This window comes from Maylandia zebra, linkage group LG13 (assembly GCF_041146795.1).
Source record: "Maylandia zebra isolate NMK-2024a linkage group LG13, Mzebra_GT3a, whole genome shotgun sequence".
NCBI classification, from domain to species: domain Eukaryota; kingdom Metazoa; phylum Chordata; class Actinopteri; order Cichliformes; family Cichlidae; genus Maylandia; species Maylandia zebra.
The window spans coordinates 10,108,853-10,134,618 of NC_135179.1; the positions used below are offsets into that span (position 1 = coordinate 10,108,853).

Consider the following 25,766-nt stretch of genomic DNA (forward strand, 5'->3'; position numbering starts at 1 on the left):
GCTACCTTAAATAACTTTCTACATAATAGTAAAAGAGTGATGGAAACAGCTAACAGTAGTTTTCCTATTTGCCTTGCAGTGAATCAAGTTTCAGTATGTAATGAAATCCATCCACTCAACCATCCATTTTCTTCAACTTATCAAATTCAGGGTTCTGGTGGTGCTGGAGCCTATCTCATCTATCATAGTGTGAGGGGGCAGGGTACAACCTGGACAGACTGCCAGTCTATCACAGGCATGTCCATGAAATTCAACAATAACAAAAAAAGTTCTCAAATGACTAGGCTATATATTCATATTTGCTAATAGAGCAGGGCGATATGACCAAAAATATTTATCACGATATACATTTGAAAAGTTGCGATAACTATATAACTGATGATATAATTGACACTAGACAAAATACTTTACAACTCCACAACTTAAACAAGCAGCTGTTTTTTATGTGCATTAAAGTTATATAAAAATTTAACAGTGCAAATGCAAATTCCTTGCTGAAAGTTTAACCAAAAGGCATTTCCAGTGGAAATTGGCCTGCCTACGGTAGCCGTAATGCTCCGACAATCCATCAAGTGGTGCGGGTTCGTAGCTTAGCAAAGTCGTACTAAAATATTTGACAGATTTTTGAGTGCCGTGTACCACATAAAATCGTTTCGAGGTCAGTAAACACAACCAGAATTCATACATAAGGCACACCGGATTATAAGGGGCTCTGTCGAGTTTCAGAAAAAATCAAAGGATTGATTTTAAGTGTGCCGTATTTTCCAAAAAACACTGCAATAACGACGGCCCGCTAGCATGCTCTACCAAAAATAGTGCTTTGTTGTGTATCTGACGGACGAAAGCCAAACCAGTGCCACACCACTGAAGTTGCAGCATTTTTACAAACCAATTCTGATTCGTGTGTTTCATTCAACGTTCCGCTTTCGCCCTTCTCATTCTCGGTCACCGCCATGCTTTTTCCGCCATGTGCGTATGAAAACAAAGGCACTGTGCATGCGCGTTTTACCCATATTCTATCGCGGGATTTCATTTTCTTATCGTTGCCCAACATTATACCGGTATTACCGTGAAAGGTATGATATGGCCCAGCCCTATTTGCTAATAACATCTCTCCCAGGAAAGCATCCTCGCAAGTTGGAGATAAAGACACCCTCAGGACAAAACGGTGACATATCAGTCAGGAAATGCATTTTTCATGAAGTGGAAACTTTGTCCCAACACAGCCAATGTTAACATGTTAGAAAAAGTTGGTGGTAGTCTGTCTTGACCTATTGTGCCAAGCTGGCAGAAGGGAGCATTTGTATAAACAGTATTTTTTGCGTTTAGTTAACTTCATATCTCTTTGATATTCTTTATTTTTTATTTATGCTTTATTTAGTTACAAAGTTCCTGAAGACATACCAGGTCTCTTCTTTTAAGAAGTCCAAGTCAAATAGGCAGTGCAAAAGGTTACTGAAAGAACACAAAAGTAACAAAGAGAAATGGTAAAACAAGAGGGGCTTTACAAACCTTAATGCATTTACTAACAACTTTAATCTCTGCTATCTATTGTCCCCAAACTTTGGATTTACAGTCTTTTTAGCCTCTGATTTCCACACACAAAATTGATGGTGATTGATGACTACCTGTGCTCTATTAGTTCTGTTTCCCATTGATGTAGTGGCCTTGTTGAATAAAATGTAGCATCCCTCATTGAAATCCAAAGAGGTCCCTTTGTTGCTCTTTCCTCGTTTTCCCCTGTCCACTAAGCCCTAAAAGCCCACTTTTAGACACAACCTCAGAAGAACTGTAAAGCTTAATTTTTTAATTTTTATCCTCTCTAAGATTGAGTACATTTATGATAGACTGAGGTGGTATGGAAACTGTCCGGGTGGTCTGTCAAATTAAAAAGGGATTTATTTATTTTTTGCTTTTTAAAAAAAAAAATCATGGATGCTGTGTTTTTTGGGCCAGGGGTAGAGGGACCTTTCCTACTTGTGATCAGCTTGAAGTTGAAAAGCTAGTACTTCTGACTGAATGAGGCGTCATATAGTACGGATAATTTGCACATTTGTGAAGGCTTCATTAATGCTGAACAATATGTAAATATTTTATGGAACAGTGTCTTCTTCAAGAAAGGGCTTATTTAGAAGAATAATGCCACACTAAATTCTCCATGTAATACAACAGCATGGATCTTTCATAAAAGACTGCGACTGGAAATGTAGACCTGTCACTTATTGAAAGCATTACAAAATAAAAAGTATAACTGAACTGCTGAGCAGCTCATATCCTTTATTAAGAAAAAAAATTGGTCAAATCAGTTCCCAAATAGTTAGTTTTGTTAAATAAATGCAATGCAGTATCAATCAAATGGAAGCCACAACTTCTCATTTTCAACATTTAATATCTTGTCTTAATGACAAAGTCATTTTCAATTATTGCATTTTGGCATTACATTTTGTACATTATCGCCAACAGGCTTCAAAACAGGGTTACAGTTTTCTCTTACAATGTATTTGTGATTTTTGCCTCTTGTTCAAGGCAAACACCAGTGTTGCAGGCGCTGTGCCTGATACTTGGCTGCCCATGTAATGGGCCAAGCAATTTCAGTGCTTCAGGTTCCGGACATATGACATCAGCAGAAGGGGCTGGAGCTTGAAACACCAAGCTTGCAATTAGTGGACACTCTGCTGTACCATCTGAACCATAACTGACATCTTCCTTACTAACATTATTATTGTGGCTTAAATGTAGTTTAAAGAATTTCCACAATGACAACATAAAACCCTAAAAAGGGAAACAAGAAGTTTGTAGTTTTCACACAGATCATTAAAAAGTCACAGCAGTGATGTTAACATAGTTAGAGTCTCCAAGCAGCTCAAAATTGATAAAATTAAAATCCTTAGATTATTTATGTTTATCTCAGGGAGGAATTCATGATTTTTACAGTGTAATGTTAAATAAATATGTTTGTTTGTATAAATTTAAATTCTGAATTTGAATAATGTCATGTACTGCTTGTGAGTTTGTTTTTTGGCTGGGATTATGGAGAAAAACATGACTGTCACTTGAGACAGACCCTGTCATCTACCCTGGCTGGCTGGCTTTTGTTCCTTTTGCTTGCAGTGTTGCCTTTCATTTTGTCAGAGTGGGTTCATTTCTTTGAAGGTGGAAGGCAGAAATGCTAGTAACAATCCATAATACTTGTGCAATTTTACTTTCTCTTTTAAACCATTAATCTTGATCTCAGTGGTGAGAGCTGCTGTCTCTATTATAAGCATGTATTTCCTTTATTAAAAAACCAGAAAAAGGAAAAAAAATTCTCTTTGTTTGGCAGGATAAAATGATAGTAATGAATCTAAGAATCATTAGTGTCACACTCAACAAGAGGGATGTTTGAGTTAAAAATCTAGCAGGTGAGATTTCCACAGCAGGCATTGGAAAATCAATGTCTGTCAGTTCTTATTTACAGACATGAGAGAAGGTCACTGGGTAAGAGGGCACAGTGGCAAAAAAGTGCACTAGACAATGTGGTGGGTGACTGAAAGGCATTAGCCACTGTAGTGGAGTTGGAGCAGGTGTAGCGTTGGGTTATCAACAGATAACCTTAACAGGGCTAAAAGTCATAGAGTTGGTTTTGGTTCCTATTAGTTAGCTCAGTTTTCAATAGACAAAGGTGTAAAAGTATTGCACGAGTTTACATTGTTCTGTGCAAATCATTTTATAGATATTAAAAATAATGTGAAACCTGAGTAACCTTTGGTTATGACAGTTTGCTGACATTAAAAGCAATATTAGTGGTATATCATTTACAAAGCCTATCCTTTATGTGTTCAAAAGAAAGTAGATTTTAGTAGGTGTAAAAGTGGAGACTGTGACGTAGTTTCATCAAAAGTGAGATGTTATACTAAAGAGATTAATACTGAAGTTACTGTTGCGCATTCACTTTTCTGACAAACCGTAAACAGTATCGTATAAGGACACATCCCCCTACAGGATCTGCTTGGCCAAAACCATTCCACGAAGTCTTGGTGCACAGTTTTTGTGCTGATGTTTACTCTGAGAGGGTGGTTTGGAACCCTGTAGTTATTGAGTCAGCAGAGCACTCGTGACTTTTACACACTAAGATCCTCAGCTCACAGCAACCCTGTTCTGTAAGTCTTTATGGTCTGCCATTTTGTGGCTGAGTTGCTGTGGTTCCTAAACCCTAGCACTTTGCAATAATACCACTTACAGTTGATTGTGGAATTTTTACAAGGGAGGACATGCAGCAAACTTAGTTTTTGCAATCTTGGCATCCTGTTACAGTACCACACTCGAATTCAGTGAGCTCTTTAGAACGACACATTCTTTCTCAAACATTTTTAAAGGCAGACTACGTTGTTAGGTGCCTAATTTTATACACCTGTGTATAAAACCTGTGGATTTAAAACACCGGAATTCAAAGATTAAGATATTTGGCCCAATACTTTTGTCTGTATAGTATGTCAGTTTGACATAATTTACCATAAACATTAGATCAAGGGTCACATGTGCATATGCTTGTGTTGCTAACACTAATTGCTAACAAATCATAAAGTATGTGTTTACAAGTGATCATCCTCTGAAGTGGAATCCTCAGCTTAGCTGAAAGTGGACTTTGCCTCAGTAAGCCAGACATTCAGTCTGTTCCCTTCACTGGTCAGTTGTGAAATAGTCACTTTGATCATCATGCAAGGGCCACAGTAAAGGCGCAGAGAGGGCAGTGAACAGTCACGTGCTGACCTTTTTAAGTCCAAATGGTGGTAAATTAGTTCAGTGTTTAACTACTACTGTCATGAAGGTAAAGAGTCAAATATATCAATGTTCTAAGTCTGATTTACTTGGATTTGAAACAGTTAATTAATGAATTATTTATGAATGTTGTATTTACTATTTATTCTTTGTGTTATTATTGAGAGTTTTTGAAATTGATAGGAAACTGATGACTGCAGGGACACACTCTTTTTACAGTTAAGTGATTAATCATATGCTGAACTTCTATTCAGAGGTAGCTGCTTCAGTAGAGAAGCTTACTGATCAACATTTACTCTCATTGAAGGTTTAAAATAAAATGTGTTCTTAGCATCTAACAGTATTCAGTGAACCAAATCCAAGTTTATACGCCTGGAGTCTTGAATTGCTTATTCTATATTTACAGGGAAATATATATTGCTCAGAATGGAAATCAAGCTGATGTATAAAGTAAGGACACATCACAAGTGTCAGTGTTTGGGTCCCATAATAAACTGATCAGCCGAGGGGTTATAGAAGCATGCTTCATTTGTTTATCATCTGTGTTTCTGTAGGATTTTGTTTACATGTGAAAGACATTATATATTGTCTCAGTGTGCTGTTTACCAGTTATGTACTAAATGGTTGGCTTCAACACATTCTTTTGTTCAATGCTGCCTTCCACAGCAACACAGTTTAAGTGAGCATGGTTGTCTTGAACACTAGCACATGGTTTCCATTGTACCCAACTACACACTAAATGATACAGCCAGTATTAAATGTCATGTGCGAAACCTTCCTTTTCATATTTGTCTTGCCTCTCTACAGCGCAGCAAAACCTTAAAACTAAACTTGAGGTATGCCGAGTGTTTTTCCTCTCATTTAGCTCTGTGTAACCTCATTTTGTTATCAAACCATTCTTACCAAAATTTCAACCAGAACTTTTCTCTTTGCTGAAGTGCCAATGCAGTTAGCTTCTAAAAATAGAAATACATTTTGTATGTCTTGAGAAAAATCAATAAGAATACAATTTGATGTATTGTTTTTGGAGGCAAATATCTGTTGCTTTGTGGTGAATTAAAAACATCCTGCAGTATCACTTATGTCATCCTGGCCATGTAAATGTTAATTTAATTAAAGTGACTGACAGATGAGATACAAGGGAAAGCTATAAGGAGGAGTGGAAGAGAATGAAGCTGGAAGAAGATGGTGTTCACTAAAATAAAAAGCTGAAAGGACAAAAGGGAAAAATGTGTGGTGAAAGGCAAGAAACTCCAAATGAGAGAATGCTGATGGAGATGGAGGAGGGGAGGAAGTGGGAAAGGTCGAGAAAGGAAGATGGATGGTGTGTATGAGACTGTGATAAAGGCTGAGAGGTGGAGAGGAGAGGAGAAGCTAAGGGAAAGAGAAAATAGGAGGCTGAACAGTGTATGAGATACCGAGCGAACAGGAGATGATGGGGAGTGGTAACTGTTTCTATGGCAATCTTGTTGTGCTGTGGTAGCTTTTTTTCCTAGCCAGTGGTGCTGGAAGATTTTCATTTTTTTGTGCTGAACTCAGTGTTCTACCCGAAAATATCAAGTCCAGATTGTTTCCCCTTGCTCGAGTGTTGTTGTTTTTTTGCAGCATTCGATGTACAGTGTTCCTACTAGAGATGGACCGATCCGATATTACGTATCGGTATCGGTCCGATACTGACCTAAATTACTGGATCGGATATCGGAGAAAAATAAAAAATGTAATCCGATCCATTAAATATCACGAAAGCACCTCACAAAACTTGCAACACCCCGTAACTCACCTCAGAACGTTAGCACGTTGGAGCAGTATGCATCACGTGATAGAGCGGCTGTGGCATGCGGGACCTGTCGGTGGTCTGGATAGCATGTGGAGCTTCGCTAGCAACCCGGCATTTCATCTCCGATAAAGTTATCCCGAGAGAAGTAAAGCAAGTGTTTAAGTCCATCTCTGAATGTTTGTAAAGCATTCCTGCGTTAAGCTTAACAAACGACTGCCTCTTCTTGCTGCTACTTCAATCATGAAACTGCTTAACGATCAGCTGATCGGCTTTTCTGTCGCGAGTCCGTGACTCTAGTTTGCTTTTGGCCCACTTTGCACCAGAAAGAGGAAACCAGCGGCTGAACAACAGCAGCACGTTTAAGCTTGATCAGCTATTGTTAGAATGTATTTAATATTACTTTCTACTCCAGGATCTTTTTCTACGTAGCTGACGCTGGTAACTGTGCAGGGGCGGATCTAGCAAAGTTTAGCCAGGGGGGCCGATAGGGCATGAACAGGGAAAAGGGGGCAGAAAGACATACTTTTCTTTCTTATTCTCATTTAAAATGTCTAGCTTTTAATGAATAATTATCTGACACCCAAAGTTTTAATTTGATGTAAAATGAATAGAAGTCAATTACTGTATATAGTAACTATTAAGTCTAATATATATACCCTAGTAAGCTATAGTACTTTTTCCTTTGGGAAGGTACCATCTGTGCAGTCTGCAATTTTGTTGAAGAAAGATGTTGAATCTATTTAATATTTCTTGAAAAAAAATTGATTTCTGTGCATTTTTTTTTCACACTGCATCAAATTAAGGTTGATTACGTCGATTAAGCATCATGAGGTGGAGCGTGAGGGGTGGTTCCCTATTTTTTATTTATTTATTTTTATTGTTGCTGGGAGTTGGAACCCTATTAGTTAGGTTGCTTAATATATATGCTAAGTACTCTTTAAAATACCAGAATAGGGAGGATGGTGTAGGTTTAAGTTTATTAGATTGATCAGTATTGCTGAACTATGAAATATTTTTTTTTGCATACAGGTATAACAGAATAGCTTTAGTGTAGTTGTTGTTTTAAACTTGAGTATGAACTTATACAAAATGCAGCAAGATATTTAAAAAAACAGTTTTGTTGATTAAAAAACACTATATCGGATTCATATCGGTATCGGCAGATATCCAAATTTATGATATCGGTATCGGTATCGGACATAAAAAAGTGGTATCGTGCCATCTCTAGTTCCTACTAAAACCATCCTGGAAGCAAGATTACTGTCTTGGCAATTTGTACATCGTAACTGCCTTTGGGCAGTTATTTTGCAACTCCTATCTAAATGAACGGGGAGACATTAGTAATAAACTCCATTGATTGAATTACTGGAATTTGCTTCATTTCCTTTATTCATTCCTTTATTATGATATCCATAGACTTGGATAATAATGAGCAGATGTGCCTGTCACATCACAGTTGAAAGTGTGTTATGATTCATGTATCTGTGCAGCAACACAGTTGGCTCATATGTTTCCTGCTTTAGCTTTTAATTGGCTTTTGGCAAAGGGATTGGGGGATAAATGCCTTGCCGTTATTGAGTTCTTCCATAGATTTCTATTAAGGATTATTACTCTGAGTTTCTGGTGCTTATTTCATGCAACTTTGGTCTAGAGCACATCATGGTTCAGGGGTATGTCCTTATCATTTGCAAAGGAAATAGGCCTGTATTTATTTTTTATTAGCATAACAACCAGAATTCAATATGTTATGCAAAAATGTCTGCATGTCTTGTTTTCCTTTTTAAAGTAACAGTTTACTTGTTTTTCCATTACCTTCTCCAGCCTTCCCCTGGTTTGGTATGGACATTGGTGGAACTTTGGTCAAGTTGGTGTACTTTGAGCCAGTCGATATAACTGCAGAGGAAGAACAGGAGGAAGTGGAAAACCTCAAGTCAATCCGCCGCTACCTCACCTCAAACGTTGCCTATGGTATGACTATTTACACATGCAGATTAGGGCTGCCACGATTTGTCGACTAGTCACGATTACGTCGACTATCAAAATCGTCGACGACTGATTTAATAGTCGACGCGTCGTTTGAAGCTTTGTAAGATCACAAAAGACGCAGGAATAAGTGGCAGGATTTAAGAGTGTAATAACGGACTGAAACAGAAGATGGCAGCATTGCATGTACAAGGATGTCAGCTACCGTTAAACCCCGAAGAAGAAGAAGAAGAAGCAGCTGTGTCCCAGAATTCATAGCGCGGCCCAGCGCAGTTTCCAACAATGGCGGCAGCTAGTTAGTTTTAATGTTACTCTTATTATTCTTTCTGGGTCACAAAATAAACGTTTAACATATTTTCAGGCGAGAATGTAGCTGTGTAAACCTCAAATATCTGCTCAGTTTATCAGGACACCACATATTTTCAAAAGCGCTCCAACGTTTTCGGAGACATCTGTTACCCACTAGCTCGTTAGCGAGCCGGGGGCTAGGCTCACTAGCGCCGTGAGAACACCGGACTCCCCGCAAATCGTTTTCAAACCCACCGCCGTCTTTCGCTACTCAGGTTAAATATATATAAGTCACTTAGATAACTTAAAATGTTATTGTTTGGCTTTTTTTTTAGTATTTTATTTGTTCCTGAGTAAATCAGTTTGTCTGAGATTAAAGTTCTAGTTTTTACACAGCTGAATAAACGTCAAGCAGACAACTGATTATCAGAAGTGTGAGATGCTCCAGAATATACTCCAGTGTCCTGTTATATTTTAGATAGCAAGGAGTTTATTAAACTTCACCAAAACAATCTGCAAATTTCATTAAAATTTAATAAACTATCTTGTCTTTATTTTTAGTTAGCACAGACCTTAAACACTTAAAGCTGTAAGCTAATGATAGTTATATAAGAGCAGATGCTGCTGGTGCAATAAGCTGTAGTTTTACGTCCAATGGATGATGATCTGATTAGTCGACTAATCGCAAAAATAATCGGTGACTAGTCGACTATCAAAATAATTGTTTGTGGCAGCCCTAATGCAGATGGATATAGGTATCTCTCACTGATATATTTTACAGTTTTACAATTTATGAGATGAATTTTGTTATCAGCTTCAAATTCAGCTTTTGGGTCACTTGAGTGTTCAAACGAAATTAAAAGCATAACACAAATCAGGAGGCAATGCCATATGGTAAAATTATTCTTTCCTTATTCAGGTAAAACAGGTGTCCGTGACGTTCACCTGGAGCTGAGGAATCTGACCATGTGCGGCAGGACAGGAAACCTGCACTTCATTCGCTTCCCAACACAGGCCATGCCCCGCTTTATTCAGATGGGACGGGATAAGAACTTCTCTAGCTTGCACACAACACTCTGTGCCACTGGAGGCGGGGCTTACAAGTTTGAGAATGAGTTCAGAATGGTGAGTGTGCAGTATATACAGAGATAACATCTCAGTATCAGTGGTACTGATTAAACATTGTGACATAATTACAGTGAATAGTTGATTAATCAAATACTTAGTTGATTGAAAATAGATATGTGGTGTAGTGGTTACCACATTCGCCTAACATGTTAAAGTTCCCCAGTGCAAGATTGGGAGGAGACACAAATCCTTCATGTCTGAAAATCTGTGTCAATTCAAATATGCAGATTAATTCACGGTGGTTAACCTTTGCAAATAACGGCAGATTTAGAGTTTTGTGCAGTGACTCTTTATACAGCCCACGACGTAACCAATGCAAGCAACCAGCACTATTGCAAGGATTCATACTTTGCGTGGTGCAATAAGTGTTAATTACATTTTGGTCATGTCCTAGTATTTTACAGTATTTGGTTTTTTTTTTTTAACCTCCTAGGACCTGGCGTCCACATATGTGGACGTCACGTTTTTGGTTGTCAAGACCAAAATACTAAATTTTGCTCTACAAGGGCCTGATATCCACTTACGAGGACATTATACTGCCACTGTTCTATCAAAATTTAAAACGAATGCCCTCTTATGTGGATCTCATTTTTCTTAGAAACAAAAATCAGGTTAAAAAGAAAAAATCAGGTAATTCTTTGTTTTTACATTCATCAGGTCCCAATCAGCCCAAATAGCAAAGAGAAATTGAAAATGCATGCCATTTTTCTACATCTTTGTCCATTCTGATAGTTTCAGCAGTCTCTCTCCAGGAGTTTGCTGGTAGTCGTGACTACTTTTATTGAGGTTTTGATTATTTCTTATATTGAGGTGACTTTTAGTCTCTCACTGATCCATTCAAAAGTTTCAGTGAAAAAGTAGCTGGAAATACACAGGAGTAACCACCTGTACAGAACAAGCAAAGGGAATTTACATTTCTAGGGAGGTCAATATCAGTTTGTGGCATATAGGGTTTCAGAAGGGGCCTTTTTTTTTTTTTTGTCTTTGGTGCCCATTTTTGATATGTTAATTCAAACTCTAGATAAACAATCAAGAAAATGGTTAATAGATGAATAAATGGGACAAAAAGTGCAAAAAATCTAGGTCATTTGTTTACAGAATCGTGTTTCAATGTAATTTCATCAGAAATTCTTGCCTTCCCTCACAGTACCTTTTTACCTAGGTTCATTGACCATGTCTGCACTTCAGCAGGATCAGTGAAATCTCTGACACTGCACAAACTGTGTTAAATGTCATCAATTCAACCCCAATGTGTTTTAAAATATTTTAATGTCTCACGTCTACACTCATGTTTTTTTTCTTTATCTCTAAAAGTCATAGCCCATAGTTCTTGGGCTCTACTATTTTCTACAAGCAACCAGTTTTCTTCTTAATTTTTACGCCGTTACCATCATGCCAATTTACAGTAATCCACATTGTATACTTTTATAGGAATGTTGATAGTCTAGTCTGCATTTGGATAAGGAACTTTTTAATTTTTAAAGACCATTTTCAGTGAGGTTTTGAAAGTCATTTTAATACTATACAACTGACAAATCAAGGGTTTCAAGGAATGTTTTACTTTAAATAATCAGGAACAATTTAGCAGATAAAGTAGTGCCTTATCAATGTTTTAAACCTCCTACATTTGTGAGCAGATGGCTGACCTGGAGCTGCTTAAGCTGGACGAGCTAGACTGCTTGATTCGTGGTCTGCTGTTTGTCGATCGGGTAGGCTTCAACGGACACCCTGAGTGCTACTACTTCCAGAACCCATCAGACACCCAGAGCTGTGTGAAGAAGCCCTGCACTTTGGACAACCCCTTTCCTATGTTGCTGGTCAACATTGGCTCAGGAGTCTCCATACTGGCTGTGTACTCAGAGAACAACTACAAACGGGTGACTGGTACCAGGTGAGGAGAATGGGAACCTCTTTAATGGTGCACACAGAATATTTATAAGCAGAGTGGAAGAATATAATAATAAGAATATAATTTTTGAAAATTCAAATTAGATAAGTTTTAAGATAATTAAAAAAAACTGATCAAGAGATTAATGATGCAGTGTGGCTACTGTCACAGGCAAGTGATGGTGTGTAGAACAGTCCATGTCAGTAGAAGACAATACCAATAAGTTATTAACAGAAGTATTAATTAAGTACAGAGAAACTATATTGGAGTTCAGCTCCAATAATAATCTAAGAAAAGTAAAAAATTATATATATAGATAAACTATAACTAAACTATAAACTATAGACAAGTGTTTATTTTTATTTTTCACTCAATAATAGAATATACACATTATTCTTCACATTAACAAACTTGTTAAAAAAATGTTTCTATAACCCGGCTGTGAAATAAACTCATTGTTTGAAGCAAAATTTATGGAAGAAAAAGTGCCAGTGATAGAAAATAGGTGCTGTTTCAACCAAGTGATTTCCAACCTAATAAACAACAGAAGGATTACAGCTGTTTGTTGTTGTGGTGAACTCCTCTTAAGCCCTACATCCGTGTTCTTTGAACATGAAGTTCTGCATGAGAAGTATTTTTCAAGAGTATGTGCAAAAGGTGAAGGTGGCACTTTTATGGCTTTAGTAGATCTGGCAGATATGCCAGACTCAGTTGCTTTAGTTGCGACAGTCATATTCATTATCACCTTGTGTACCTTAGTACTTACAAAGTTGTAGAACTAGATATGATCATAGAATGAACTGTAAATATTTGTAAGAAATTGAAGTTACTTCTACCCATTATGAGTTGTACAAAGAGTTTTTCCTTTGATGATATTAGGATTTACTCAGCCTCCTGAGTATTCTGTAATACAGTGAAATCATATTTGACCTTATAAACAAATTTTTTCAACTATGGCCAGTCGCTGTTGTCGCAGTGTACCTCTGGTCATTCTTTACTTCCTTGTTCTGTAAATGGCAAGTGTGTCTTATTGCAGCTACTCACCGTGACATCAGTGTTTATGTGTGCATGTACAGCCTCCATCTGAATCTATTGCACTGTTCCAGGAAGAGAAACATGATCAAACAGAACTCACTTGTTGTGGGTGTGAGTAGTGTGGGCTAGTTGAGGCACAAAGGCTTTATACATTAATGTTGTATAAAGTATTTTATTTCAAAACAGCTGTCTCATGTTGGCTCTGTTTCTCCTCACTTATTCTGGCACCAACTAGGTGTTTATTTTGTAGCATATTTTAATCGAATGTATTTATATAGCCAGTTTAAAAATATTCTCTAGCATATGCAAAGATACAAAGAAAAATAAAATGAATAATATGGAGTTTAAATAAAGACATAAAAGTATAAAAACATAGTAAACTAAATCTTGAATACTAAAATGACAAGTCACCCAAAAGCCATAAAAACCATAGATGTGTTAAGATTTGTATTATGAGCTTTATTTTACAGTTGAAGCATAATGTGTGAGACATTTTGTTGGCCTAGGACTTAACATTTGTTCCAAGGTTGGAGTTGATATGGACATTTTTTGTGTACTGTCAGTGTTAAAGTGTTCACACCGTTTCAATTGCTTCATTAAACTTCAGTAGCATTTTTCTCCCTTCTTTTTCTTTGATCTATAATTTATGTTGTTTACACCCTTCAGTCTGGGAGGTGGTACATTCCTGGGGCTTTGCTGTCTGCTCACTGGCTGCGAGACGTTTGAGGAGGCTTTGGAAATGGCTAGCAAAGGTGACTCTACAAATGTGGACAAACTGGTGAAAGATATCTATGGGGGAGACTACGAGCGATTTGGTCTACAGGGCTCTGCTGTAGCATCCAGGTAACATCTCTTTTTTTTCTTTCTATATTTAAAGCTTCTTGTTTTTGTTTTTTAGCGGTACAATGAAATACAGACTGATCCCAGGAGTGTTTGTATACATACTATAAAATAGACAATAAATAGAACAGTGTGATGCAATGAACAGAGCTGTGTTTGGTTTGTATTACTGAACTTTGACCAGGATGCACATCTTGTATTTGTCTGGTTGTCCGGTGTCTTCGCTTCTGACATGATAATGAAAACCAGTGAATTCATGTGAAACTGAACATTTTAGTTAAGTGCATTTCATGATTTAGTAGCTTGGAGAACCAGCTTTAGAAGCACTAACTTGAAGTAAGCATTATCTCTGACTATCTGCTTGACATTAAGAGGCCTGTCCCACCAAGTCTGGACTTTGACTGGGCCGTTGCAACAGCTTGATTGTTTTATTTCTCAGGTGTTCTGTTTGCTTGGGATCATTGTCCAGTTGCATGTCCAAATTCGGGCCACGTTTTAAATGTTAGACGGATGTCCTCACATTTGACCTACTTGTTCAGTCTTTTTCTTATTGTAGTGAATTTTAACATGCTAACTGAGGCCTGTAAAATCTGAGATGTAGCTCTTAGGTTTATAGCATGTCCACTCCTAGGAATATTGTGGCAGTGTGTTAAAACTAACTTGAACACTCCAGAACAGCAAACTGGCAAACCATCTGCTTTTATATAGGTGATCACAGCTGCAGATGATTTATAAAAAATTAATCTGTTGCATTTGATTAGGAGAGTCTGTCTGCTCTTTATTTCTGTGGAAGCAATAAGAGTGTACTGTAGTTTTCACAATGTTATGCTGTTTCACATGACACTGTTTATGTAACACTTGTAATTTTTGTAGATGTCACAGGAGATGTTATAGGAGCTTATTTCAGCTGGCTGCACTGCATCTGTGGTGGACTGCATTGTTTACTGTTAAAATACTATTTGGTTATTGTAACTAGGGCTGTGCGATATGACCAAAATCTCATATCCCAATATAAGACATCTATCGTCCGATAACGATATATATCACAAAAATTCAAAATTTTCTGAAAATTCTGTGAATCTCGGGCAGCTCGACTTGCGTGAAGTGTTTCAAGCTGGGCGTTGTGTACCTGGAGTCGAATGTTTTAACCGATGCATGATACTATACATTTTTAGACATAAGTTGTAACGGCTGCGGTTTTCTTTGTGAGTATTTATTACACGGCGTGCTGCAGGGAAAAGCCTGTTCTAACGTTTGAGTCAAAGGTTTATTTTTTAGCACCTGACGGCTCTTTTTTGCTTCTCATCCGTAAATACTCTGCATACTCTTTCACGTGATTTAGTTTATTTTGAAAAGTCTCAACAGGATCTTGAGCTTTATTGTGAAAGGTTTATGTGGAAAATAAATAAGCAGACATGGAGGGTTTTACCATCGTCGTTGTTAACGACAACGCATAAAAAACAGGCACTTGTCCATCGGTAGCGTGGTTATATTAAATATAGGAGAAAGAGAGAACTTTAAGAAATTAATATAGCCACTACAGTGACAAAACGATGAAAAAATATTGCCGTAAACAGTTTATTTTGCGACACCACAAAACAAACGATAGCAATGTTTTTATATCGTCATCCGATATATATCGTTATATTGAGCAGCCCTAATTTTAACTATAAAAGATTAATAAAATGGGGAAAAAACACGTTGTAGATGCAGATACAACACTAGAGTAAATCTTAATCTGTGTCTCTGATTAAAAGCTGGAAAACCTAAACTGATATTTACTCACTAAAATGCACACCTGATTAATCAATAATCTAATTGTGTAAAGTGGATGAAATTGCCTTGGAACTTGATGAGTGAGCTAAAAGCTCTGATTTATGTGCTCACATAAATTGCTCATTTAGCACAATGAGATAAGAGGATAAATTATCCAAAATTGTGTGGACATTGTTTAATTGCAAAAAAAAGCAAAAACATACCAATAAATGAACAGTTAGTTATAAATATTTTACACAGAGACACACTGTGCTCATGTTAAACTGAATTTACCATGTATACAGTAAACCTGCAGCTCTGGGTCCAAAGTTGATCCATAAAGCATTGTAAAAACACATGTAACACCCAGTGACAGTTGCTTCAAAAGGTTTTTAAATAATTTATGGGTTCACTTTTTTTTTTGTTTCCGTTTTTTGTTTGTTTGGTTTTTTTAATGTGAAGAGTTAATCAGACTTTGAGGAAAATGTCTTTTACATGTTGGGTTTTTTTATGGTCTCTTTTATAGTTTTGGTCACATGATGAGCAAAGAGAAGCGAGACAGCATCAGTAAGGAAGACCTGGCCAGAGCCACTCTGGTCACCATCACTAATAACATAGGATCCATAGCACGCATGTGTGCAGTCAACGAGGTACACACACACACACACACACATGCTGAATCAGTCAACTATACCCAGCTAATCATAATAGCCATATAAAGGTTATGTAATACAGATACTTGCATGAGTTTATCTACTGTTTCATAAACCTCTAAGATAGTTTCTTTGAGTTCTTAGAAACAGACACCCAGACCAGAATTTAGTCATTGCATCACCCATCGACACTCCTACACCTAAACTACTCTTTACTGGCTACTCAGGATTACCAAAAACATAAAATCAACTAATTGTTCTTTACAAACACATTCAAAAGTTACATCTTATGGCTTGCTATAGCTATTTAACAATAGAAAAGAAAAGTTCTTTGTTGTTGTGTGTGTCCGTGGTGGTGGGTATGGAAGCCCGTTTCCGCCACTAAAAAAAAAAAAAAAGGATCCATAACTCAAAATTTCGAGTTATTTTCTCGAAATTTCGAGTTATTTTCTCGAAATTTCGACATATTAACTCAAAATTTTGAGAAAAGCAACTCGAAATTTCGAGTTAGCGCTGCCAATCAGTAATCTACGTGAATGACGTCATTTCCATGTTACCCGGAAGCTGAAGCCCTCAGCTACAAATGCTACAGCTAAGCTACCGGTATTACATCCAGTCGTGAATGCACAGATTGCTGAGTGTTTTCAGCCTGGCTTCACAAATGATGAAATCCCTGTGTTATTAGCTGAATCACATGGTGTTACTATCAGCAAACATACTTTAATTTGTTGGGATCCGTTTTTGAGTGCGCGGTACTGCGCCATATGCTTCCGGGTAACAAGAAAGCGACCTCATTCACGTATATTTTTGATTGGCAGAGCTAACTCGAAATTTTGAGAAAATAACTCGAAATTTTGAGAAAATAACTCGAAATTTCGAGAAAATAACTCGAAATTTCGAGTTATGGATACTAGCTTTTTTTGTTTTTTAGTGGCGGAAACGGGCTTCCATAGGTGGGGGGTGGAGCTTTTTTTTTTTGTTTAGTTTTTTTGTTTTTGTATTTTTAGAAGTCCAAATATATTCCTTAATTTTAAGTTTTGGGTTTTTTTTTTGGTAAGGTTGCTGGATTTGTTTATATTTTAAATCATGCTTATGTTTTGGGGGGTTTTTTGCTGGCAAAAACAAAATCACCAGATTTCACACTTATGTTGTAATATTTTGTAAATAGCCAGCTGTAAGCTATAAAACAATTCTGGGATTGGGGTTACTCGTACTATGTGACAACAATTTATTAGTTTTAATAGGCAACTGTAAAATTAATTTAAAAACCAAAACCATAGCAGCTAAAGCTGAAGTAAAGGATCAGTCTGGAGTATTTCTACATGCTGTGAGCTTCTTTACAGTGTTGCCTTGTGGCATGGCGATCAAGCAGCATTGTACAGGGCTATCACTGCATGCAGAGCTGCAGCGAAGAAAAACGTGCATATATAGGGTTATGGAGGGTTTCTTTTAAATGACTTCTGAAAGCCTTAGTAATAAAATTAAGACCCGCATTTTATCATAAACAAAAATCTTGATAACTGGATTTTAGTCCTGTATTTGACCATTATATTTGCAAAGAATTGTGCTGTTTAAGCTACATCGACAAACACAAAGTTACCCTGCTAAATTTTCAGGAGGAATTACATACTTGCATACACCACGGCAGGATGTTTTTCAAGATTTTTGTGTCTTTGGTATTCTACCAGATTTCATCAGTGTTTGTTTATTGGTTCTCTAGCACCACCATGTGGTGGTGCTAGAGAACCTTTATTTTATTTATATTTTCTTTATTACTATATTTGCAGATTATATGCCTTTTATTATAGTCAGTTTTTAATCAAATTTGCATGGCATGGATTAACTGTCAATGTCATAAGAAACATTTACCTTTAAAATATTTTATTTCACCAAATGAAAGACCTGGGATTTAGTATCACTTTGGTGACCGTGTCCAGGGACAGAGGGGAGAAAAATAAGAACTCTGCAGTTCATTATTCCTTGTTAGGTTATATGTAAGAATTTTAGTGTCACACTAATAAAGGATTTTCAAAGCCTATAAAAATATTAGATCTAAAAATTAAGTATATTGGCTGAACTCTTGATAAAGAGAACATAACCTAACATTTTTTATGTGTAGCTATTTATGAGTCATTACTAAGATGACAGGAGCGTTTAGAAATGACCTTTCTTCATTATCAGAACAATTTGTGAATTACTTGTTTAAACTCTTGTTTGTTGGGTCTCAGTTTCTCTAAAATTATTTTTTTCTTCTTTTTCTCATAAGAAAATTGAGCGTGTGGTGTTTGTTGGGAACTTCCTCCGTATCAACACAGTGTCCACCAAGCTGCTAGCTTATGCCATGGACTACTGGTCCAAAGGCCAACTAAGAGCTCTCTTCCTTGAACACGAGGTGAGCAAACAGCTGTCCTTTTATTAAATTAAAGCGATTGCTTAATGTGTTTATAATAATTATAATCATTATATTTACCCTCAGAAACAAACCACTGGTTGGTTACATGATAAAAGCCTATAAGATATATTTATGTGCTTGTCTTTTTGCTCCAGGGTTACTTTGGAGCTGTGGGAGCACTGATGGAGCTGCTCAAGACAACAGAGGACCCCTGAAGGAAATTCTGTCAGGACAACATCAACTCTTGACAAGACGATGTCACCTGCCCTTGAAGGCCGTGATGTCTTAATGCTGTGACATCATCAACTTTTGAAGCTGCTGAAAGGTCCCATTCGTCGAGGCCACAAAAGGAACACTAAGAGAGAACACAGAAACTGATAAAAGCCATTTTTAATAATTTAACACCTGTAAATAACAATGACCTCTAATATTCATCTCTTAAATTTCCCATCATCCCCCTATCATAGACGTTTAATATTGTAATCTTTTATTTATGGTTTCCGTTAATGGGGTCTGCTGATTCGTGTAATCAGCCCTATGTCAGGAAGCAGAGACAAAAAATATTTTGGTGTATTTTGTTATTGTGTTTGTGTGAATAGCTACTGTAGCATTACATCCTGGGGACAGTAGTGCGCCGGGAAACAATTTGTGCAACAGTTCTTTAAAATGGGATACCTTTGCAGAAGAGTTAACTGCTGAATGAGGGATTTGTACCACCAGCAACTCAAGGAAACATCACCTTTGGGCAGCTGTGGTTGCCGGTTTGTTGCACAAAAAGTAGCCCATTGCTCTACTGTTTCTGCAGAGTGCACTGAAGCCAAAACCTGTTGAGATTCATACTTTACCTGCCTCCTTCAGCTCCAATGGGAAGCAAAAAAACAAACAAACAAAAAACGGTCTTTATTTTGCTCTACTGCATATGGCCTTTGCTTTTTGTTTGTCTCTCCTTTGTCTGCCTATATGTAAGCAAAACTAGCACCACCAGATTGCCATGCATGCATACTCAACCTGCTGAGTTTAGTGTTAGGTGATGGGACCAAGACGTTGTCTTCCAACAGATTGCAGTGCATCATTGATTTCTGTTCTGTTCTGTTCTGATTGGCATCGCCAGAACTACTGTTGAGGACCCAGTCTGACTCGGCTGCTTATGTTTGTGATGTATGAAATACTTGATCTGATCTTTATATTTATTTCTGTTTTTCTTTAACTTCCCTGTTTTCTGTCAGTGTCAGGAAGATGGAAGCTTCATTCATCCTTTTCTGGCTTTTCTGCCACGCTGATGCCTTGTTTGGGGATTTGTAGTGTGAGTTTAATAAATGTTCAGACTCAGAATCCCAACATAAAAAATAGTTAGCTGATGATGCAAAGGTAAAGTGTCAGTTTGGGGGAGACAGCTAGAAGTCATCCCAACATGTTAGACTGTTTACCATTCTGGTGCCGACACTGTTGGTAGCTGTTTTAGGTTTGGACCATTAATTGTATTTTCCCCCAAACCCCAATTACTCATCTCTAAAAACAAGCACTTACAGAATTTTAAGAGTTGCCCAACATTCCCAAGAATTTTAAACAGGTACTTTATGCTTGCTGTGAAACAACCATAAAAACCTGGAAAATATCCAAATCCAAATTGTCTAAATTGAAATAATTGGTGAGTATTAGCCACAATTATGTGGTAGACTTTAAACAGAGAATGGGCTTCATATGCTATTGCTGCCTGTTTGCACTGATCTAAGTCTATATTGACACTAGAACTATAAACAAGTCTATTTTTAACACTTAGGGTAATACCCATAGGATCAGAGACTCAGACCCTTTGAACCGAGAGCCAGTCCAGATTTCTGCACTGAGGTAACCGGGGCTGAAATAACACACTTGTATATTTATCATATACTTGAAAATGGCACATAGAGCTTTAATATGTAATAATTTAGCATTGCCATTTTTTTAAAGGAAACATAGCGTGATCTGCGATTATTTGAGAATGCTGAAACTTAGTTAACATGAGCGCATGTTTGCATGGACACAGGAAAGGTTTGTGTTATTTACTAAGCTTAGAAACAACAGTTGTAGGGAGTCCCACTACTAGTAAGTTTTCCATTTGCTATAAGAATTGTATAGTGTTTTTCGAGAAACAGACCACAAGTGTATTACGCTGTTATGTCCCACCCATCTTCACTTCCTAGCCTGAACCTTTCCAGCCTTTCTTTTTATCATAAAAGCAGCTGAGCTATAAAGCTGGGCAAAGCAGGAAATACTGTCCACTGTTTTATATTAGGCGTAACTGTCTACCTGCCTTTACTCTCCCGAATAGGAACTATGCGCTTTACGCAATCTCGAGTTAGTCGTCGCTTAATTCGCCTTCAATCATTAGACTTTTTATCAACACTCACACTTCCAGCTGTGTTCAGTATTGCGGATTTTTGTGAAAATCTTACCTACAGTACCTGAATAACACAGATATAAACTTAAAATTACAAGGGTAAAATCCTAAGGATCTAGCTTAATGTAGCCTACTAAAGTATTCTGAACATTTTATTGACAAATATTGTCCCCACTTCACCATCTAACACAGCGGTCCCCAACCTTTTTTGCGCCACGGACCGGTTTATGCCCGACAATATTTTCATGGACCGGCCTTTAAGGTGTCGCGGATAAATACAACAAAATAAAACCAGTACCGGTACCGAAAAAAAGAAAATTTATTCATAACGCGTGAAAAGACCCAGGAAAACCAAGTAAACGATAACAAAATAACGCTGAAAACCGATAAAACCCCTGAAAACGATACATTTCACACCTGAGCCTCAACTCTCGCGGCCCGGTACCAAACGACTCACAGACCGGTCCGAGGCCCGGGGGTTGGGGACGCTGATCTAACATACACACTGACTACACTTTGACCCTGACCCTTAAGCTGCTTTGCTGATCTGTTTGTGTTTAACACATAGGAGGGTAGGATCATAGACCACTTTTTGTGAAACGTTTATTTTAAACTGACACCCATAGTGCAATAACATCTAAAAAGATTTTCTTGTGAATTGAAAATGCATCATTGTTTCCCATTTGGTAATTGAACAGAATCAAAATAGATAATTATACTTTTTTTGTGACAAATGGTTTGGGTTATCTGTCTCATTGTAGTCCAGCCAGTGTGATTCATACTAAAAGTTTGTATTCAATTTCTGCTGAAAGGTTAACAGGCTTTATAAGCTTTGTAATGGCTTGAACAATGTAAATGCCGTCACTTATGCAAGTGTTTTGAGTAACAGTGTAGTGAAATAATGGAGGCATAATATTGTGAAGAGAGGTTTTGCAATTGCTTCCTCAAAAATGATCAAGGTTTCCTGATGTTTTCTTTTAGCTGTGATGACACTGCAAACTGTGACACAAGCTATGCTTTCTTCTCTGTGTGTTTTTCTTTTTCTGTTTTCCCCCCTTTGCCTTGTACCAACTGATGTTTGGATGTTAATTAGTGACCTCAATCTGTCAGGTGCCACTCTGCTTTAAAATCAGGCTGGAGTTTGATAACTTGTGCCACCACTTCATTTAATCTAAAAAACCAAATCATTTGCCTTTTAACATGTGTTAGCCTGGTTGCACCGTGTTTGTGTCCTTCAGTTCCCTGCTACTTCACCTCATTTTTACAAGTTTTAAGTTTTACTCTTGCTTTTTTTTTTCTCCTTTTCATTTGTACTGTAACAGAAGATTCATTGCAGTTAATACCCATTCGGAGTCTGAATATCAAAGTGTCCACCTGCAGTCCCAAGTGGATCTTGGTACATAAACAACATTAACCTTCAGTGCTAGCTTTGGTTTCCTTTGTTTTTTATTTTATTTTGGTAGAGGTTGTGACTGTCTTTTGTTTTTAATCCTTATTTTTTGTGGCCAGTAAGAAGTGATAATGTGAGTTGGCATCTTTTTGTGTGTGTGTGATTTCAAAATGTCTAAAATGCCTGTTTTGTTTTTTTTGTTTTTGTTTTGTTTTTTGTTTTGTTCTCTATTGATGTTTCCATTGATTTCAGTTGGCACAACAGACCAGTGTAATTGCTTCCAGCCGTCATAATCTGTCAATGTGCAGAAATCTGTGGGAAAGCGTTGAAAGTTTTACTTTTTGAACACATATCACCACTGTCTGCAGAACATTGTTTCGCAGCACAGGGGAACATCTTTTTATGGAAACCAGTGGTTGTATCTTTTTACTTGGTGTTAGGGGAAGCATTTTGAGATGATACATAATCACTGTAGAACATAAATGATATGTTGTTAATTTTACTGTTTACCCCTATATCCCCACTAACAATTGCAAGCTATTACATAATTTTCATACTCCAGAAATTTGAAGCTGGTGTTATAGACTGTTGTGGGATTATGGGATTATATTGAGTTTAGATACGTTTAGTATTGTTGAAACTAACTGGTGTACTTGCATACTGTTGTAGCTTCACTGTTTCTAATGAGAACACTTGCTGGGTTTTAAATTCTTCAGATAAAATGTTTATGGAACTGCATCATGCTGTAGATAAAATGTGAAACAAGAATTAAGTCCTTTTAAGGAAATGAACTACTAAGTGGTGGGTTTTTCTGTTATCATAAGTGATCAGTGTGGGTCTCTGTCTGCTTTCACAGCAGTCTGAATTTAGAGTTTGCTGTTTGAACATCACTAACACTTTTTTGGTGTTTTATTTCCCATAGGAAGGGACCATCTGTATTCAGACCAGTATGTATTTCTATGTACTGTACAGAGTCTTGGCCTACAGCAGGAGTCCCCAATCTCAGTCTATGAGGGCCGGTGTCCCTGCAGGTTTTAGATCTCACCCTGGGTCAACACACCTGAATCACATGATTAGTTCATTACCAGGCCTCTGGAGAACTGAAGACATGTTGAGAAAGTAATTTATCCATGTAAATCAGCTGTGATGGATCAAGGACACATCTAAAACCTGCAGGGACACTGGCCCTCGTGGACTGGGATTGGGGACCCCTGGCTTACAGTGTCCACTGAACTGCAAATCTTATGTAATCATAGTGAAATCTAACCAACAAGCTATGCAGTATCTCGTCTGTTGATATCTTTATCCCCACGTCTCTTCTTCAATACCTACCAGAGTTGATTTGACTTGATGTTACTCTAAAAGATATGCAACCCTGTTAGCTTTTCCTTCTGAGAAATCCTGTTTGAATCTTGACAGAGAGTGAGTTTCTCCTCCTGAAGTTTCTGTCCTGCTAATTTAGTTAACACTAATCAAGGTGGATGCTCGTAATCAGGATGTTTCAGACCCAATTATGCAGCAGAAGAAGCTCTTTTTCTTTTCTTTTTTTTCCAGATGTGTGTGACAGTTATTTTTGAATGGTGCCAGGTGTTCTTCTAATCCAGTCTATCATGTTGGATGGATGTTTGAGGGGGAAAAGTATTTTAAATGTCCTGGAGCTCTGTAGTGTTAGTGAAACCTAATATTAAATACAAGCCACTGTGATGACATGTTCCTCTGACCTTTTGCTTGTCTAATATCTTTCACACCATTTTCCTAACATTTCCTCAGAGGTTGTTAATCTGGTCGAACATCCTGGTACGAGAAGACATCCAGCCTTTTAACTGTTTTCTGGAATGCTTGACTGGCGGGGCAGATATTGTGTATTTGATTGTACAGAGATTTTGTAAATATTAATATGATATATTCTACACCAGCAATCTGTCCGTTGATAAAGTTGTTTTAACTGTTCAGAGCCAGGTTTCCCAAGCACGACTCACAATCCCAATGCAGACAGAAAATGCATCATGACAAGACAGAGTTATTACCTTTGCTAATAATTCTATTGGGGCTGTAATTTAAAACTGTTGGCTAATTGTGCTGTGACTGATTAGATTAACTAGATACTAAGTTTTGTGACATTAACATGTAATTGTGTTAAATTTGCTAATTGGATATAGAATTAATATATATATATATACATTTTACATTTATTACCACTTGTTTGTATACATTTCCCCATTGAATTCAAATCCATTTTACTTCTTTACCAAGGTTATTTCTTAATCTAAGTTCAACTTAACATTAGGTGGCGATGAAAGATGTAGTTGTTGAATCAAAGCTTGTTTGGATGCTCTTTGGTGGCCTCAGGGGGGGGGGGGTGCCTGTTTTCTGTCTGCTGGATTTCAGTGCTGGTTGTTCACCTTGGCTCGCCTGCATTTGGGAAGTTTTGGCAATCCCAGTGCTGGTTGTCAGCGTCAGTTCTGCTGCTGCTTTTAACTCTGATTTGGGGGGGAAATGGTTTTTAAAAAGTCAGTTTAAAAAAATGGCTCCCTGCCTTGTGCAATGTGTATGTACTGAAGTGAAGAGATTTTTTTTTTTTTCTAAAGAGAAATAAAACTAAAACTGGATGAGATTTTTTCTGGATATTTCTTTATTGACCTCGAATGAAAGGTACACTGCAATCTATACAGAAAAAAGATGAAAAGCATGAAGTAGTTAGAAAAAAACGCTAATAAACTATAGCTAGTTTAAAGGTGAAAGCTACAATTAGAGTCCGTAACTATTTATTTATTTGTTATTTTTTATTTAAAAAAAAACAATTTTTTTCAAGCTGACTGGATGAGATCTCATCCCGTGGGGTCAAAATGATCATGAGAACGGTGAGCAAAGATCCCAGAACCACACGGGGGGACCTGGTGAATGACCTGCAGAGAGCTGGGACCAAAGTAACAAAGTAACAAAGGTCACCATCAGTAACACACTACAGGGAATCAAATCCCGCAGTGCCAGACGTGTTCCGCTGCTGAAGCCAGTGCATGTCCAGGCCCGTCTGAAGTTTGCCAGAGAGCACATGGATGATACAGCAGAGGATTGGGAGAATGTCATGTGGTCAGATGAAACCAAAGTAGAACTTTTTGGTATAAACTCAACTCGTCGTGTTTGGAGGAAGAAGAATACTGAGTTGCATCCCAAGAACACCATACCTACTGTGAAGCATGGGGGTGGAAACATCATGCTATGGGGCTGTTTTTCTGCCAAGGGGACAGGACGACTGATCCGTGTTAAGGACAGAATGAATGGGGCCATGTATCATGAGATTTTGAGCCAAAACCCCCTTCCATCAGTGAGAACTTTGAAGATGAAACGAGGCTGGGTCTTCCAACATGACAGTGATCCAAAACACACCGCCCGGGCAACAAAGGAGTGGCTCCGTAAGAAGCATTTGAAAGTCCTGGAGTGGCCTAGCCAGTCTCCAGACCTCAACCCCATAGAAAATCTGTGGCGGGAGTTGAAAGTC

General features: G+C 37.6%; 1 protein-coding gene across 2 annotated transcripts in view; it reads left to right on the top strand.

The window, feature by feature from the left end:
* The window catches only part of pank1a (pantothenate kinase 1a), a 31,628-nt gene extending 6,747 nt beyond the window's left edge, over window positions 1-24,881 (top strand). For both annotated transcript variants that reach the window (XM_014411579.3, XM_014411580.3), the window contains exons 2-8: window positions 8,357-8,503; window positions 9,726-9,931; window positions 11,572-11,825; window positions 13,524-13,700; window positions 15,979-16,102; window positions 18,372-18,497; window positions 18,653-24,881. In XM_014411579.3, the coding sequence (XP_014267065.1) occupies window positions 8,357-8,503; window positions 9,726-9,931; window positions 11,572-11,825; window positions 13,524-13,700; window positions 15,979-16,102; window positions 18,372-18,497; window positions 18,653-18,712 (1,094 nt within the window). In that variant the 3' untranslated portion in view covers window positions 18,713-24,881. The remainder of the gene's footprint in view (window positions 1-8,356; window positions 8,504-9,725; window positions 9,932-11,571; window positions 11,826-13,523; window positions 13,701-15,978; window positions 16,103-18,371; window positions 18,498-18,652) is intronic.
* Window positions 24,882-25,766: the final 885 nt, after the last annotated feature.